The 19,237-nt window shown below is 37.6% G+C and overlaps 2 protein-coding genes across 4 annotated transcripts in view; both read left to right on the top strand.

Annotated features, from left to right (window-relative positions):
• cers6 (ceramide synthase 6) overlaps positions 1 to 10,332 on the top strand; it is a 35,608-nt gene extending 25,276 nt beyond the window's left edge. The window contains exons 7-11 of one of the 2 annotated variants that reach the window (XM_017692276.1): positions 3,213 to 3,341; positions 3,661 to 3,767; positions 6,701 to 6,857; positions 7,099 to 7,122; positions 8,486 to 10,332. In XM_017692276.1, the coding sequence (XP_017547765.1) occupies positions 3,213 to 3,341; positions 3,661 to 3,767; positions 6,701 to 6,857; positions 7,099 to 7,122; positions 8,486 to 8,635 (567 nt within the window). In that variant the 3' untranslated portion in view covers positions 8,636 to 10,332. The remainder of the gene's footprint in view (positions 1 to 3,212; positions 3,342 to 3,660; positions 3,768 to 6,700; positions 6,858 to 7,098; positions 7,123 to 8,485) is intronic. The other variant, XM_017692277.1, reaches the window with a different exon arrangement.
• A 1,905-nt stretch (positions 10,333 to 12,237) lies between these two features.
• Positions 12,238 to 19,147, top strand: nostrin (nitric oxide synthase trafficking). 2 transcript variants are annotated; one of them, XM_017692171.2, is made up of 16 exons: positions 12,238 to 12,305; positions 12,464 to 12,549; positions 13,077 to 13,160; positions 13,316 to 13,378; positions 13,458 to 13,539; positions 13,769 to 13,831; positions 15,050 to 15,148; positions 15,373 to 15,498; positions 15,666 to 15,764; positions 15,991 to 16,116; positions 16,734 to 16,842; positions 17,046 to 17,134; positions 17,217 to 17,342; positions 17,766 to 18,012; positions 18,314 to 18,397; positions 18,476 to 19,147. In XM_017692171.2, the coding sequence occupies exons 1-16, from the start codon at positions 12,279 to 12,281 to the stop codon at positions 18,610 to 18,612; spliced, it is 1,647 nt and encodes a 548-aa protein (XP_017547660.1). In that variant the 5' UTR covers positions 12,238 to 12,278; the 3' UTR covers positions 18,613 to 19,147. The 2 variants fall into 2 exon arrangements, with proteins under 2 accessions (XP_017547660.1, XP_017547661.1); XM_017692172.2 differs by lacking the exons at positions 12,238 to 12,305; positions 12,464 to 12,549 and having other exon boundaries at positions 13,080 to 13,166.
• Positions 19,148 to 19,237: the final 90 nt, after the last annotated feature.

The raw sequence follows: 19,237 nt of genomic DNA, 5'->3' as shown, positions 1-19,237 counted from the left end.
CACCTATCTTTATTCATGATGTGACTGTTGACTGCAGTAGCTGGACGAATTCATAAATCATGGACTATGAGGCATTCTGAATTGAGATGCTCCATTTAAAGGAAAAGGAAAATGCTTGTCTGGGAAACCAAGCCTATATGTGCATACAGCCACAAGTATTAGTGAGGTCAGGTACTGATGTTGGATGGTTAGTTCTAGATCTCAAGTGCCACTCCAACTCATTCCAGAGCGAATGAAGCTCCATCACTCCAGAGAACAGTTCCACTGCTCCACTGCTCAATGTTGGGGAGCTTTATATGCCTCTAGCCAACACTTGGCATTGAACATGGTGACCTTAGGCTCAAGTGTGACAGTGCTTTTGAATTGCATGCCTGTGTCAGCACTGGCACCTTATAAGTAGCTATTAGACAAATCATTTCTTGGGTTTAGGTTTAGAATGCAACCAGTGAGTGATTGGAAAGGATTTTATCAATGTTGCCCAAAAACCTTTTCTAATTTTTTTTTGCAATCAAATGTTTAATTTAAAAACTCCAGTTTCACAAAATTACTTGTGTAAAATGCTGTGAACTTCCTTTACAAATGAATAATGTTTTTTCCTCCTTTAAGTTTACTGTATTGGAGATGTGAGATTTTGTTCTGACAGTGATGATTTGTAAGCAAGTATGGTAATGAGGAGGCAGTGATTCTTATGCAGTCCAAACAACATAGGTGCAAATACCCTAAAGTACCCTACAGATTTACCCCTTTTCACAGTTGCCAAAAACTGGAATTTCCGCTTGCCATGACATTTGTGGAATATACTGTGATGGAAATTTGCAGACAACTAGATTTTTGTTCTTGTAAGTGAGTGTGCTAGTCAACATTTATGTACAAAGAAAATGTGTTTAAATAGTGTTTTTTATTGTGGCATGAACTTTTAATATGAAGAATGCTGTCCATTTTATCTCTGTACCACCATCTTTGTGAAGAGATGTAAATTGTTTTCACTGAGAGTTCACCCCTCCTTTTTTCACCTCATTATTCAGCTTTTCACACACAAAAAGAGCCAAACAGTGTTCTAGATAAAATTATAACAGCATTATGAAGGTCAATATTATAGCTCATAATTTTGGTTAAAATATCGATTTCCATTATGCTGGTGGAATGACAGATTTTCTGCACTTTAACTTAAGTCATTGTTCCATTTCAAATTGTCACTGTCTGGCTACCTATAGACTGCACTGTATTTAGCCATGATCATGTTTAAACCCCTTCTCTGCCTCTGTCTGCTTCTCTGTATCACGCTCTCTCTTTGCCCTCCAACACCATACTGATACATTTCCCCTCTTACATCTCTCTGTTGACTGTTGGCATGTTGTCTATATTTTTGTTTTTCTTTCTCCTTTCAGTTTTTTCCTTGCACAAATCTCACCACGCACTGAGGAGGTCCTGTGCCCCCTGCCTGCTCCAGTATGTTCCCTGCTGTCTGTATGTCATGCTTCCATTCTGTTTTTCACCACTGCTCTTCCTCATCACGTTCATCAGACTGCTGTTTAGCTGGCTGCAGCCCTGCTGAGACTCCGTATTCCTATGATTCACCAGGAGAGCATGCAACGCATCATCTCAGCAGCTTGATAAGCAGGGTCTTCCTGCTGAATTCAGGCCAAGGATTTTACCTAGAGTCTGTGCAGTCAAAGTAATAAATGCAGGAGTAGACATTTCTAAATGTAGGGATGATTTTTAAACATTGTTCTGAGCACTAATTATTCATGAAGTGGTAAGTTATAAATAACAGTCAGTGGAACTGTTAACTGTTCATTTTTATATACATTGAGCATATATAGGCGAGCAGCTTGACACTCTGCTGCAGGGATGGAGTATTCCAGTGCTGGAGGGCCAGATTCCCGCACAGTTTGGTGGTTTTCTTACTCAGGCACACTTGATTCAACTTATAAGCTAATTACGAGGTTTGGTTGTTGTGCTAGAGCAAAGTGACCAAACAGTGCTGATTATATTTGTTTTAAAGTTTTTACTTGATAACAATTAAACTTTGATACACTTTCATCTTTATTTTCTAATTTTTAACCTGATCTTTATTATTTTTATCTATCTATTTTATCTATTTATTTTAATTGCTATTTTGGTTGACCAATAAAACAATTTTACATGCTTAAAGTTGAATGCCAATGTCAATATGTACTTTTTTTGTAATTTGCTAAATACATTTACAGAAGAATAAACTTTTATTTTCTTTATGGTATAAAATACACTGGCAGTCAAAAAGAATTGCTCATATGCACTTTTGTCATGATTACATGCCTGTTTATAATGTTTGAAAGGATTTATCCCCTCTGTTCACTTAAAGCAGGACAACCACAAAAAATGACTGGAGATTCTAAAACAGTGCCAGATGCCACACTGCTCTTCAGATTATTGAAGTGGTTTGAGGTGGAGGAAATTCAAGTGATGACATGGCAAGGAGGACTAGATTTAATGCCCATTAAAAAGTTGTGAGACCATGTTGGGAGAAATCCACCCACAATAGATGGTCTGGGTGGTCTGTGAACAGCAGTGAAAATGAGTAGAAAGCAGTTTCTTTAGATCACTTAAAGAATTTTAATGAAAGTATGACAAAATAGGTTTATTTATTAGTAGCTGTGCTTCATGAGTCACTTTATCAATGGAAGCATTTCTGGTGGACAGTTGAATTGAGAAAAAGAAAAAAAAATGTTTAAACATTCATTTTAGGTTAGCTGGGCAAGCCAACACTAGGGACCAGTTTCAACAAGGCCTAGTTTTAGACCTTATTGAAGAGGTCATACCAAATCACTCCTGCAGACTCCTTTTAGGTTTAGGCTTAATCTGGCTCTCGCAAAATGACCGTAAATTACATGAATGAACAGTTAGCTTACTAATATTATAAAAATAAAATACTAATAATGTTTACAGTTGTTATGTGTATAATTAATCATTAGAAAAAACCTATTCTTTTTGCCTGCCAGTGGAAAATTAAACTTAAAATTGAGCATTACATAATACACATAATAATTATAAATAATTATTTATATTGAACAATATGAGCTGAATTTTTTGGCTACATCGTCCTGCACTACTTGTTTTTCAGATTGAGTATGTATGTACTAGTTTTGCAGGAGAATTTATAATGTGTCACAGGTTTGTTTTGATACATTTGCATGTTGGTTTATCTGGCTTGACGCAACATTTTTCTGCAGGACTTCCTACTCATGTTCATGCATCATGTTGCCACCATCTCCCTGATCACCTTCTCCTATGTGAACAACATGGCTCGAGTGGGAACGCTTGTCATGTGCCTCCATGATGCTGCAGATGTGCTGCTGGAGGTAAAGAAATGCAATATAATTCTGTATAATTCTGGCGACTGCTGTGTCCTGGTCCGTCTTTTTTAATGCTGTCTGTGTACTGTATAATGTAAGATAAATTACGGATAGTTGCTGTTAAGATCTGACCTCCGATCCATTTCTGAATTTAGCATTATAAGTCTGAGGAGCTGCGGCTGTAACATATTATAGCCCACATTGTACAAGATTGTAGAGTGTCAACCATGAAACCACTAATACTTACAGTATGTTAGCCACAACATGAAGATGCTAATTACGTTTTTTGTACAAGCCTCATGATTAAATGAGTTCCTATTTTCAGGCTGCAAAAATGGCCAACTATGCCAAGTGCCAGAGGCTGTGCAATGTCCTGTTCATCATGTTCGGCTTGGTGTTCATCAGCTCCAGGCTGGGCATATATCCTGTTTGGTAAGAATGTGCTCTTAATCTCTCTCTTGCTCTTGCTCTCTCTCTCTCTCTCGCTCTCTCTTGCTCTCTCTTGCTCTCTCTCTCGCTCTTTCTCTCTCTCGTGCCTGTGTGAATGTGGAAAGGATTTCTGAATGAGTGTCTGTCAGTAGCAGATGATGTGTTCTGACAGTAGGAGACAGTGTTAATAATGTACATGGCACTATCTGAAACCTCTCAAACAGAGGACTTGAGATTGTTGAAGTTTCAGGTTGTCATGCCTCATAGCAGGATTACAGATAATGTTAAAGATCAAGGCTAATAGCTTTGCCTTCACATCTTTCACTTAATTAGGAGAGTCTGCATGGGTGAAGATCTTGTAACCTGGCTCCTATCCCTTGTTACAGATTGACTACAGATTGGTCAAATATCTGTCATGACTGTGTTCTCTTGCATGTGGCAGGTTACTCAGGGCTTCTTCTCTTAGCCAGTTACTGTAGTTGGTTTAATCATTATTTAGAAACGTTGAGGTCTTGGCTGCCTTTTTTAGGAAGACATGTTTTCAGGTTGGTAAGCGCCATCTGTTGGCAGCATGCTTTGTAGCCGGCAAGACTGTATTCATGATACATTCCTTTCCACTCTTTTTCCACTTTTGATGCATCTCGGGTTGTTGCCAAGTAATAGTTACTATGGCTACCACAACATCATAAAGATTTTAATCAATTGAGGACAAGAGCAAGTGAGAGAGAGAAGGAGAGCGAGAGAGAGAGAGAGAAATATGGTTGGGATTACAGCTCCTGCTATGTTTCTTTGTATTTTAATCATGTGAATGATGCAATAGTAACATTTTATTGTTTTTTGCAAGCAGAGGTCAATTTAAAAGCAACATTAATGAAACATGACTTCTTTATGCAATCAAACATGGGTGTCTGAGAGGAGCGCACATAATGAATAGTCTTTATTTACAATGTAAAGCACATCTATTTCCATTAAATGCAATTAAGTAATATTGAACCTGAAATCATTTCACATTTTTGTTTTGTGTCCATTCATAACTTAAATCTCATCGGATGTTTTGTACTTGTTTGCATTGTGTGGAAGACTGAATATGTTATCATTCAAGGCTGCTCGAGCCTATAACCTGCACACTTTAAATAGATGGTTCTTCAAGGGTTCTTCAGTAAAGGCAACGGTTCTCTTTGGAACCACAAGTTTTACATATAACCCTTTTATCCTTAAATAGTTCTTTGCATGGTGAAAGATTGATGGAGGATATGTTGTTTATGGTTCTATGTAGCACCACCAAAAAGGGTTCTGCTAATGTTACTATGTCAAGCTTGCAACAATAGAAGGACCATTTTTGGTGCCATTTTTTTAAACCACTTTCAAAAAGGTTCTTTATAGAGCCATACAACACATTCTCCATCAGTATGAAATGGTTCTATATTATGGTTCTCATGGTTCTAAATAGAACCATTGCTTTTAATAAAGAACTCTTTAAGAACTATGTTTAAGCGTGTACATGTTGCTGAATGCTCTCAAATACAGAACAAAATACTGAAGTGTCTAAAGTCAGAGTCTATGAGGGGTGAATATTTATATCATTTATATTATTATAAGAAAATTTGATTTCTCTCTTGGCTGGCAAGCGCTGGGAAAAGGAGTCTTCTGTAATCTACTTTAATCATTTGACAACATCCCAAAAGACATTGTGAACATTTGGAGTGGAGTTTGGAAACGAATGCTTATTACATTTGAAGAATGAACATTTTTGTTTTGAACATAACAGGTATGGGCTGGGCTGTTCCCAATGTTCCACAACTGTGTTCTGTTGCCATGGTTTTTGTTCCAGTAAGGCTGTGCTGTTTTACAGTGCTGAGACCTCAGAGGCTCTGACTTCTCCTTCTTCTCTCCCAGTGCTGACTCATTCAGACATTAAACATAGTCATTTTAGTTAATGTTACATCAGTGCTGCTGACACTAAACGCTTGTCAAACTCATTCAGACAGGGAACATAGCCATTTCGGTGACCGTTACATGAGATCTGCTCATCCTGGAAGTGTCTCAAACTCAAGAAATAGCAGTTTTGTTTTTTAATGAACCAAGACTCAAGTGCTAGAGCAGGTTGAATGCTGCTGATTGGGAAGAAGTAGGTTGGAATACTGCAAACTGCAGGTCAGGTATCTGGAAGACTCTGCATCTGTAGTAGATGGATTCTCCTCATGACCTTTGCACCACCATCCAGCCTATTGCCAAAAAATAGGTTTCCTCCCTTATATGCTCACTCAGCAAATGGAATAGGACTTCCTTGCCCAGTGCCTGGAGAATGCTCACTACTGTAGTTCATTCAGATCCATTATTCATATTACTTCATTCTATTTTAGCTTTCAGTGATTCTGAGGTCTGTGCTCTTGAGGCACTTTATATCATAAAGCATTCAAGCTTGCAAGTCTCTCTCAATGTCTTTACAGTAAGTGTTGTTCTTGGTATATTAGGCTGTATTATGTATATGTTAGGTTTGGTGGGGTGCTGAAACAATCATTATACACTACATTTACATGGTGTTAATTATGTTGACACACTAACTGACCAGAAAAAACCTCATTATTATGCATTATATATACAGCAATAAATTGCTCATTCTAGTATCAGCAGTAATGTTCAATTCAGACTTCCAGTATACTGACTGTGTTCCCTTCAGTTGGGATTACAGTGTATCTGGCCTGAATTATTTAAGACAATGTCTGGCCCCACTTTCCCAAAAGCATTGCTGTGCTGCAGCCATTTTGGTATCTGTGATAGTTTAAAGTGATAGCCACTTTGCAATCATATAATAATATTTATACTTCACTGACTGTCTCAAGCACTTATTTAAATGTACTTATGTAATTGTTCATTTCCAGAACAATGATGAAGAAAGTTAACCAGGGGTCTTTTTGTTTCTGATATTAACACAGGATTTTGAACAGTACTCTGTTTGAAAGCTGGGAAATTGTGGGGCCCTACCCATCCTGGTGGGTGTTTAACACACTGCTGGTGCTGCTGCAGGCTCTGCACACTTTCTGGTCCTATCTGATAGTCAAGATCGCCTGCAGAGCCATCTCCAGAGGCAAGGTGAGATGAGCAGGGCAAGACCCGCTCCCCTTTCTCTTTGCGCTCTGCATGCCCCAGCAATACCTGCTAACACTACCTCTAATATCTGACCCCTTGCTCATTCATCATATTGAAGTCTATGCCTAATTTAGCCCTGTTATTCAAAGTGAATAACGTAGTCAAAATAATATGCATTTTCTGCTCAGTCACATCTCTTAAGTACCATGTCTCTCTTCTCTCTTCTAATCCTTTGCTACCTCAGGCGGGAAAGTGGAATCCTTTACATGTAAGTAGGTGAAGATAGGATGTGTTGTGTAAATAATTAAATGTTTGTGTTATTGTGATATAGATATGATATAGATGTTGATTCATACCTTCAGTTACAGTTACTGGACGAGTTTTTTCCTGTTCATCCTTTTTTTTTTTTTTACTCTCATTTAAATTCATTAAATGCTGCCACAAAAAGAGCCACAGACTTTAGACACAGTTTCACTCCAGCAGTTTCAGGCCAGTGGAACTGAACTGGAATGTGCAGTAGGACAGCATGATTGTGCCATGTAAACAAAGCCCCTATAGGAAAGTTGAGCGTTACGACTGCTCTCATTCATATTTCAACCAGTGGCCAGTCTCCTCATTTATAATGTCTCTGATGTAAACAGCGACTGTTTGTGCTGGTTGTATGTGTCGCCATGCATATTACCATTCAGGAATGGATGCCATTGTCAATATACAAATCAACCATTGGCAACCGGTTAAACCATAAGCCAAAACACATTACAAAACCATCAGAAACCAAAAGAAACATTTATTGGTTTCTATTGGGTTTTCATGAGGGATACATTCAAAAACTGAAGTTTGTTTTAGCTTCAAGCTATACTATGCTCAGGTTAAGCCTGCTTAATGCCACATAAGCTGTAGTTTGTGTAATATTTACCCCATGAATCTCTGTGTTCAAGCCAAAGTTTGCTCTAGCCTAAAGCTTGAAGTAAATTAGCCCAACACAAATTTATCACAAATTTATTGGAAACCCAAATAAAACAACTGAAATGTTGGTGAGGCTGAATCTTGCGAAAACAACTGTCAGTGCATGCGTTGAATGCCACTGGCCGGAATCTGCTAGAGTAAAACTGCTGGCGTGAAACTGTGGCTCTGTGGCTCTGCAGACAGATATTATTGGTGTCTTTTGATCCATTGGTAACCCAACACTCTGAAGGATAAGTGGTTGATAGGTGCACTAGCATTCAAAAGTTTGGAGTTATTTAGTATTATAAAGCAATTTATTGCAGATAAATGTATAAAATGCTCTATAATGCTATTTATTTACACCTTCTACAAGGTTGTAATTTTAAATATAAAGCTGTACAACATTGAGAATGAAAATATATTTGAGACGTGATCAAGTAGCTCAAATGACAAAGATTCCAAACCCCTGAAGATAAGATAACGTAATCCTTTATTAGTCCCACAGCGGGGAAATTCACAATGTGAATCTTCCATGTTTCCAATGTGAATGTTTCATGAACAATGTGCATCTTCCATGTTTCTTTAGGTACATTTCTTATGTTTGTCATACAGTCAACAAGTAGTGTTGCTACGTCTACTAGAGTCCCGCTGAGCACAGCGTGCCTGACAGTACTTGTGTATTTCAGGTGTCAAAGGATGACCGAAGCGACATCGAGTCAAGTTCTGATGAAGACGAAGTCCCTCCCCCAGCTCAGAAAAACCACACTAATGGGACCAATGGGGCCCATGGCACGAACGGCTACCTGTCCACGTCCCCCTGTCATGATGAACACTAAGCGTCCTGCCGCCCTTTTACGTTCCTGTGGAGCCCAGTGCAGCCTGGTTCATTGGTCTGTACAGTACTTGTGTGTGTCAAAACATGAACAATGTTGCTTGTCTGGTACTGGAAGTTCTTAAATAGAATACTGTGAATGCAGTTCTGTTTCAGTATGATTCTTTCTACACGCTTTCTTTTTCATTTCTGTTTTCTTGTTTTGTTTTCTTTGTTTACCGTACATTTATAGACACTTGGTTGAATATCAGAGCACTCCTTCCCCTAGATACAACTTGCTTTTGTTTTTTTGTTTTTCTTATTTTTGGGAGGGGGTTTTGGTGAATGAATGAGAGCATCTCTCTTATCATCATGCTAGCATGCTGGTGTGTTCATGTAGTTTGGTATTATGGGAGCGGCTATTTTCTCAAGGTAACGTCTTTGTATTTATTTATTTTTTTTATATCTATATATAGGTTGCAAATTTGTGGATGAGATTTTTTTTCTATGTCTTAAAGCAATTTGCTGTCGGTGTTTTGAAATGGCACGACTATTTAAAGTTCACTGTTTCAGGATTCACCAAGTCTACAACTTTGACGTCCATATTTTCTGGTTTTAAATCATTACCATAGTCACACATAAGAGAAAACTGCTGTCTGATATGCTCACCGATAAAATGTATGACATGCATTACAGAAGTGGCCAGCACACACATGCTGTATTTGCACTAGTGTAATTGTACTTGGGAATTCTGTAACAGTATTATGTGCTCATGTGTTTTGTTAGAAATGCTGCAAAATTTGCCATATTGCCCTCCATCTCAAATCCAGCAGGACTATATTTCAAACAATGGAAAATGTTTAAAATTATGTTATTACTTAATATTTACATTCATTGTGTCAAAGAATTCCAAATCCAATAAACAGGTAAATTACAGATCTGACAAACAGCATCAAACTAGACCATCAATTGACTGTAGGGCCTCCATGACAGTGTTATTGTTCATCAGGTTTTATCAGCCCTTAAACTTGAATTCCAGACTATGTAATGTGTTAAAGGTAATGGCCTTTGTCGTACAGGGACTTTCACATTCTAATTCTGCATAGTGTTAATATCAAATGAGTCCAATGTATCACATCATATTTATCTTTAAACTATTACCATAAAATTCCATTACATGACTCCAAACCGTCCTACCAAAAATGACACAGTGCTAGATTGTGTAGCACGTCAGTCATGGTATGACGTTGTTGCGCCATAACAAACCATATGCACTTCAGCAACATACTATGCGTCATACAGTGGCATTATGTTTGCTTCTACAGCTTTAAATGATATGAATTTCCCATTTTCCATTGTTCTTTGTATAATTTAACACTTAAACCACTGAGCTAGGTGGATGACTCATTAAAATGCTGTTGGGGTAAAGCTTTTGTTTTTGAGTATTTTTAAGCCGATCTGTTATTTCTGTGTTCTGAAGGTCACTGCTGCAGTTTATTAGCAAGCTGTGGAGAGGAAGTGCAGCTAATTAGCCATTGTCTCTCTGCACTGCAGACAGTGCGCTGATGCTGGATTATGTGGTTTCCACTTGATGTCAGAAAAAATGGTATATTCAAAGGCTTTGGTTTTCTATCTTTGTTTGAACGTCAAATTATGAACAGTACAAATGAAAAATGTTGCCATGTATTTTGAATAAACACGACAGACAAAAGAATTCTGAAATTTGCCTTTTTTTTCTTTCTTGGGTGTCTTTATCATCATAATATACACTATATGACCAAAGGTATGAGCATCAGGGGCTTCATAAAATGGGTTTCCATGGCCAAAGAGCTGCACACATTTACATTTACAGCATTTAGCAGACGCTCTTATCCAGAGCGACTTACAAGAAGTGCTTTGTCAATCTAGAGAAAGTATCTTTGCTAGTTACCAATAGCTTAGAGAAAAAGACAGTCCTGAGCTCAGATACTGCTACAAACAAAATGTCACTGCAGACACCAAGAGAAAAAGAACCAGAGTTGAACGCAGAACTCTGTGCCATTCAATGCAATACAATAACAATAAGATACAATACAATACAATACAATAAACTACAATACACAGTAAAGTACAATAAAATAAGTGCAGCTTATAATTCAGTGCTCATTTAAGTGCTGTGTAAAGAGATGCACACAAGCCTAGGATCACTATGCACAGTGCCAAGTGGTGGCTGCAGTAGTGCCACTGGACTTAGGAGCCGTGGAAAATGTGTTCTTTGGAGGAAAGGAATGAAGCATGGTAGTTGATGGATGTATATCTGGTGGATGCTTGGGGAATGCTATACTCTGAAACTCATGTGTCACATGCAAGGCCTACAGTCTAAGTCAGGGCAGTGGCACAATCCTATTCAGCCCATTATTAGCCCATTTCACTGTGAACTGCACAGCAGCTCCTAACATGCACTGCAACATAATGTGTGCTCCTACCCCCTCCCCAACAACAATCTATGGGACAGCACCAAGGGAAAAAAAAGATGCTAGATGACTAGTTAAAGCGAACACTGGGGACATTTAAAGATGTTTAACAGTTATCCGCAGTTCATGTAGTTTGTTGTTTTATATGAAACAATTTCTTATTTAAAATTCAAAATTAGATAAAAACACAGGTGGCTCAGAGATTTGCCTGTGTTGTTTGGTTTAAAATGTCTTGTCCTCAATTAAACACACTAGTTAAGGACAGAATGTGTTGTTTTTGGTGCTGATTTTTAGGATTTGCACTTTGAGTTCCACTACAAGATAATATTAATGCTACAGCAAGACATTTTAGACAATTATAGGCTTCCAACTTCCCCTTTCCTGATCCAGCAGGACTGCACCCCTGTGCTCAAAGCAAGGTCCATAAAGGCATGGTTTAAGAGTTTGGTGTGGAGCAACTCCATTGGATGACACAGAGCGCTGACCTCAACCCCCTGGACACCTTTGGGATGAATTAGAACGTGACTTTCAAGCTAGGTAGCCTTGTCCAGCAGTCTCTGACCTCACAAATGCTTATTTGCCTGAATGGGCAAAAATTTCCACAGACACACTCCAAAATCGTGTTGAAGGCTTTCCTAGAGTAGATAATGTGGGGCAGTCGTGGGCTGGAGGTTAGGGAACTGGCCCTGTGACCGGAAGGTTGCCGGTTCAATCCCCAGCGCCGACAGTCCATGACTGAGGTGTTCTTGAGCAAGACACCTAACCCCCAATTGCTCCCCGGGCGCCGTGGATAGGGCTGCTCACCGCTCCGGGCAAGTGTGCTCACTGCCCCCTAGTGTGTGTGTGGTGTTTCACTTGCATGGATGGGTTAAATGCAGAGATGGAATTTCCCTGGTTGTGGGATCAAAACAGTATCACTAAACTAATATATCTTTAAAAAGGGGGGTGGTTGGGGCTCCATGTGGTCCAGCAATCTCATTTAGGTGTCCAAATAATTTTAGCTTTATAGTGTACCTAGGTCTTTGTCTTCCTGTATAATAAAGTGTATCATTGAGAGTATATGTCTGGGTGTACAAATATTTAAATGAAACTAATCTCTGCTATGGTCATTTGATATTTGCCGAGCCTACATAGGTGATTTCCGCATGCATGCCTTAAGGGAGGAGAGTGGTCAAAGTTTAAAAGTGCAAAAGTCAACAAACAGCCAGACTGAAGATGAAGGACCCGCTGGGCACTTGCACTGTGAGTCTGCAAACTTTTCTCATTCATGTACCATATATATACAGACGAGAAAACAAGACAAACATCTGTGACAGTTTTTTCTTTTATATGCTTTCTGTATATAAATGCTTTGGCTGTGAAAACAGCTGTAGTTTACAGTTATGCTGAATGTGTTGCAGTACAACCTGCTGTACCAGGATCTCAAGAGATTCTCAAAAAATGGGGAGTCCTTTTGCAAAGAACTTGTTACAGTATTCCAGCAAAGGTAATAGTCACTTTAGGCCTTGACATTTTCCTGCTGTGTTTGCTTTCAAATGGGATGATCTCTTAGGCACCCAGCCATAAAAGACCAAACTGTTGATATATTTGGGTAGAAAGTGGAAAGAGGTAGGAAAACCATTTCTCCCTAAAGACACAGCCGAGCACTTTGAAGTCAGGGCTTCTGGATTGAATTTTAATTATAGCTGCAGTTACTCTTTTACCTATTGCCTGTCTGAGGGAATGTCCTTGAAAGAATCTGAGCTTTTTATATCTGACAACCTCTCAGCAGTTTAACTGGTGAAAGTACATGACTGTAGATCTGAAAAAAGGTTCTTAGAAGCTCATCGTTAGTCAAATTTATTTCCATTTTGGATCACAATTTTAAAGAAAACCTAGAAAAAGTGTCTCGGCATGCATTTCCTGGGCTCTGTTTTCTTTTAAAGGTCATAAACGTATTGTGTAGTCATCATAAGCATTTGCTTTATGGTGCAGGTTAGGCACGGGCTGATAAGTTTCTTCCTATAAACACAGATCCGAGTTGGAGATCAACTACGCCAAAGGGCTGCAGAAGTTGGCAGGAAAACTCATCAAAGTATCCAAAACGATGAGTAATAAGTGAGCGTGCGTTTACTTTTCACCAGCTTGAAGAATAACTGATACTTAAAAAATATAGATTTTGTCCATAACTAACATTCTGGATAGACAGTAGATGTCCTTTTGATTTAACTGCTAATTCAATTTCCTAAAGAGGTATTACCTTCTCTCTAAAGCTCTACATACAACGCATGGTCCTTTCTCTCAAATGAGATGTTCACAGTAGCAGATGCACACAGGTAAAACTAAACACTCCTAAATACTTTTATTTTAAATGTTTTGGGTTTGGGCGCATTTCTAAACTACCTTTATTTTCAGAAAACTGGGGCAAGCTCTACAACAAGATGTCATCTTGGAAATTCGCCAAATTCTGGACGAACATACCAAGAGGAAGAAACCAGTGTGTGACCTTAAGCTTTGTGTTACACACATTTAATACTAACATGCAGTGATCCCCAGCGCTGCTTAGTGTTTTTATTTATTTATTTATTTACTTGCTTACTTAGCATATTCAGCTATTCAGAACACCAGGACAAAGTCTCTATTACCAATGTTTTATGATCATATGAGGTGGTAGCAGTAAGCGTTGTCAGAAACAAGCATCTGATTGGACTCTCTTTTGTGTACAGCTGGACAATGCCATTGAGAAATCTGGCAAACTTGTTGTCACAAACTGGAATGAACAACTGAAGGTACGATGCTAATAATGTTGTGTAATGGATACTTTAATGAAACGTTGTTCCAGTTAAACAAGGTTTCTATCTTACATGCTTTAAAAAAATGTCACCATGCGTTCTTTGAACAATGCCATAGAAAAAAAACACTTTTGTCTCTCTAAAAAAATGCTTGAAAATGAAACGAGATTGAAAATGAAGTGGTAACCTCAGGGGTATATGTTAATACCTTTAGTCAGGGAACATAATTGTGCCATAAATTGTATTGACTCCATACACCCTGTCTCGTCTGCGGACTTTTAATTTTATTGTTCTGTGTTAAAATATTAGCTTATGAAAATATGAAAAAAATATGTTCTTTTCTGGACCTTAAAACCACTACTGTAACTTTAAGGGTGCACTTAAATTGTCTGTCCTTGATGAACGAAAACTGCCTGCACAGAAGCTTGATTTCTAACAGTGTACCAACTTAAGGGTTCATTCTAGAACTTTTACAGCATGTGGATGTACTTTAAGATTTCAAAAGGTTTTACATACTCACACTCTCATGTACAAAAATGGTACTGTAAAGAATCATCAATTGACAGGTATTTTAGAAACCAAAACTATTGTTTTAAGAGCCCTTGCTGCACCCTTATTTTCTAAGTGTATCTGAAAGCATCTCCTCTTGAGTGAAACGAATGTAACAAATATCTGAGATTCAAGAGTAATCTGCAAAGCAAATACTGTAATATTGTAAAATATATATACGAACTTGTTTGCTGTCATGTATCAGTGTCTGTGTGATAATATGTATTTTGGAGGAAAAGAGCCTACTGGGTGTAAAATATAGAGACAATACCAAACAAATATTATAGCTTTCTGTTTTTTACAGTTCTCAGTCACAAATTATTCAGATTACTATTAATTAATTATTCAGTCACAAATTACTACACATAGAACCACTGTGCTGATTTCCTTTCGACAAACAATCATCATTCAGGATATTGTGCAGTCCAGGACTAGGCTTAAGTTCTAGTCCATTACTTTACAGAACATGTAATGATGCTTAAACATTTGTCTAATATGTTCTCTGTGATTGTTCTCCATCTACTACACCCTTTTCTTTCCATACACAGTTTATCACACAAACTGAGCCAATGTGCATGACTTATATAATTAAGCATATAAAAATATATAATACAGTGACAGGCACCTTGAAAATCCATCCGCAAAAAAATGTGCTTGTTTCGGCAGGTGAAGAAAAAGCTGAGTGGGTTAACCAGAGAGCATGAGGCACTCTTCAGTTTTGTGGAAAAGAACAAACACATCTGCACAGAGAAAGAGAAACAGAAGGTGCTTATTACTTGATGGTGACAATGTATGACAGACACCTTGCATATGTAAATGCTGAAAAGCAAGAAAGAAAAGCTAAAGAAGGCTGTAATTCTCAAATTGACATATCAGTATCAATAGATCCAAATTGTTTATATATGAAAGCCCCCTGAATCTGTTACTGCAGTCTATGTCCTCAGTTTGAAAGTTTGCCAGAGTACTTGCATTCATTTACCTTTGTACAGATGTTTAACAGACTGACTAAGTCTGCTGAACTTCAAGCCAGAGTTGATGAGAACTACTTCAATATGAACATGGAGGGCCACCAGATTCGAGTGAAGTGGGAGAACACGCTCAAAACCTGCTATCAGGTGTCAGCTTATCATTAATAGGGCTTTGCCCCAGTGTTCATTATGTGTGTTTTGGATCTATAGTCATAAGAGGATGATAGAATAGCCATACCGACTAAATCCTTAAGAATACATCCTTTTTCTTTCTTTTTAAAAATACTTCTACTGCAACCAAATACTTTTTTTAGATCATGCAAGAGCTTGAGAAGCAAAGGATAGAGGCTCTGTGCAACACACTGAATAAGTGCAGTCTCCACACGTCCAGCTACAGCAAAACGCTTCTTCATGTAAGTCAATGCAGCAGTACAAAACAAACAGCATACAAGTATCAAGTATCACTAGTTCAGCTTATTTGCAGAATTACCTCAGTAAATGTAAGCTGTTAATGTGCTGGGATAATTTGTCCATGCAAGTGCACCTGTAATAGTAAAACATAGCTTTGTGTGTATTTAATATGTGCACAAGTTAATATATTCAATACTATGCAGTTTAATAGTTCAGTCTTCCCTACAGAGTGAGCAACAGACTGAACAGGCCATCAGGAGAGTGGACGTGGAGAAGGACCTCCAAACTCTGGTGGAAGACACCTGTGTTACAGCAGACAATAACAAGGCTGAATTTCTAATGGCTGATTACTTTGTAAGAACTTTTACCACAAATACAACCAACTATCATGTTTGTTTTGGGTGAAGTAATGATTCTGCTGAAGTATAAGAAATCAAATAAGCAATTGTTATGCATGTTACATTTTAATACATTCATATCTAAAAGCTTATTAAATAGAAAAAATGACCCTTTAACAATGAAATAATGGTTAAATAAATGTGTTATATAAAGTACTGTGCAAAACTCTTAGATTACCTTGAGATATATGAAACTTTCCTCTGGTGAGTAACTATTTTTTCTCTAATATTAGCATAAATGCAAATAAAGAAACAATACGTTGTGATTTTATGTGTTGGGCTTTCTTTGCGAAAGCCCAGTATTTAGTCACAATTCAAAAACTAGTTTGGCTGATCAATTCTTCACTAAATTAAATCAGGTGTGTTGCTGGTGTATTGAACATGTCTGTTCTTCTAAAGAAAACTTTTTGAAAACATATACAACAAAAAACATTGCTGAGACAAATAGTTCTAAACAGTATTAATGGCTCCCTAATCATTTTTGCGCAGCACTGAATGTAAAAAAAATAATGCAACAGTGCCAATCTGAGTAATGACTCATTTTGCTATGTTTTGTCTGTGTGAACATGACAGGAGGAGGATGGGAGAACAATAATGGGAAAAGAAAGAAGAAGGAACGCTTTAAAGATTAAACTCCAGCGCCTGGAAGAATGGATCACGAAAACCAAGAAAGACAAAGAAGGTATTACTATTTTCAAAGTCTTTCCCCTTTTAGGCTCACTTGATGAAAAAACCTGCATGATATAAGAATCCCTCTATTACTCTAAGCTTGATAGGTTTCCCATGACATCTCATCTCATTTTGTCATGAGATTTCACAAGTTCTTTAATGAGATGCCATCTCTTTGCCATCTTCCGAATAAAACTGCATTGCGTCAAATCTCAGGGCTAGAGAAGATGTCAGTGGTGTATTCTGAAAACACCTCACACTCGAGTCTAAAAAACCTGGAGGAAACAGAGCAGCTGCTTGATGAGGTAATGAATGATTCATAAATTGTATGTTATATTTCATTTAAACAGTATTTAATGGTAGTTAGCATTGGCTGTGTGATTGTAGACCACTTTAAAATTGGACCTTCTGGAGGCTACACACTGCAAACTCAACCAAACTTTAATGGATTTAGAGGGAAAACCAAAGCTGTTACATCGGTTCAGTGACAGCATCACAAAATCCAAAGATAAGGTATGTTTCACTATAAAGACAATGGATATAAATTGATAAACATGTACATTGCAATTATGATAGAAAGCAGCAAAATATTACATCTATGTAAATAAGAAATAGTCTCAAGGAGGGCTGGGCATTATGACCATATTTATTGTTATGTTAAATTACATCATAATATGGTTTTCTGAGCATTTTGTGGGTATCATCAGTACTTCACCACTTTCTGACTGCATGTTAGATTACAAAGAGCGCATAATTTGTCCTGTTTCATTGAATTTAGTGTGAAATATTAAATACAAATCATTGGATTTATAGTTCTTGAAGTAACTATGTAATATTACAGTTTAGGATTAGAGTTTTGTCACATCGCTCAGCTCTTGTCTCCAGTATTTGTACCAGGTGGTCTTAAATTGAAATCATGTTTTAAATTAATTCCAGGATTGTGAGCACAGCGTTGTGAAACTGTCTCGGCCAGTTAAAATAAAAAAGACACCGTTCAGATCACGCCAGTCTTTGAGGACTTCAATCATGTATAAAGGCCCTGCTAAAAATGGAGCATCCCGCCAGGACCCTGCTCCATCTACCAGACCTGGCACTGCATCAGCACAACTCAGCCTCTACACAGAGCCTCAGAGAACTGAGCTTAACGGAGCTCTGCCTCACTATGAAAATGAAGATGGTGAAGGTGAAGATCTCAGTGAATTAGTTCTTGCTTTCCTGTGTTTATTTATATTTACAATATTATTTTGAAACTGATGCATCAAGTGCAGCACAAATGTAACTACACATAGAACCACTGTGCTGATTTTTTAATGGTCATTACAGGCAGAATCCACCTCAATATTACTAACAGGACTGACAGGAAAACAAAAATAAAATCTTACATCATTAGAATTTGTGACATGCTGTTTGTGAGAAAAATGAGACATAAGTAAAAACTTTATTTAATGAGAAAAACTGCTATTCTGTTGATTCACTTCAACCAGGAGCTGCTTGTTACAGTCTCTGTAAATGCAAGGCTTTATATGACTTCTCATCAGAGAAAATGGACGAGTTAAACATTAAAGAAGGTAAGCTTACACCTCCTGAAGATAACCTAGCCAGTTCAATAAGTGCTGCACTAAACTTCATTTATATCCTTTCCAAAGGAGATCTTCTTGACGTCCTTCTCAAGGACGACAGTGGATGGTGGTATGGAGAGCTAAATGGGGAGAGAGGTCACTTTCCCTCTACGTATGTTGAGGAACTACCTGTCTTACATATGCCAAAGTCTTCTGTTGCTTAACTAATGGAAAGGATGATTCATTATACATTATTTAGGAGTCAACTTGATATTAGTATAAGATCCAGTAATGAGTCAAGTATTTATAGGTTGAAGCACTGTGTACATCCTTGTTCTTTTGATAATACAGGCTGAATTTTTATTTGAGCCTGGAGGGTCACCTGCTCCTACTTTTGTTCTGTTGATTTGTGGTCACTAGCAGGCTCAACACATTCAAGAATCAGACATTAGGAACAGCTTATGAAACAACTAGATGAACTTTGTAGCTATGGTGACACTTTGGTGAATAACTAATTATATCTGCTTACAATTTTCCTCTCATTTCATCAATAGTTGAAAGAAAATGTTTAATGTTAGCATTTCTGCAGGATTGTTTAATTAAAAAAGTTAATTATGTAGGTACAACACATTGCGTTTAATCAATAGTGGGATGCTGTGTTAGTGTGTTTTGTACATTATTGAAAATAATGTAATTTTTAAAAATGTCTCTGCACTTATTCAAGAAGCACCAGATGTAAATAAACCAAAAACATATAAATACAATTTCTTTTTGTTTTTTTTACTTGATTTATAATTTAGTCAGTCAGTCTTCACCTCTTTACTTAATGAATACAACAAAGGGTATGAA

This window comes from Pygocentrus nattereri, chromosome 6 (assembly GCF_015220715.1).
Source record: "Pygocentrus nattereri isolate fPygNat1 chromosome 6, fPygNat1.pri, whole genome shotgun sequence".
In the NCBI taxonomy this organism is placed as follows: Eukaryota; Metazoa; Chordata; class Actinopteri; order Characiformes; family Serrasalmidae; genus Pygocentrus; species Pygocentrus nattereri.
The sequence above is the reverse complement of the archived record's forward strand: the minus strand, read 5'-3'. Positions and strand labels throughout refer to the sequence as shown.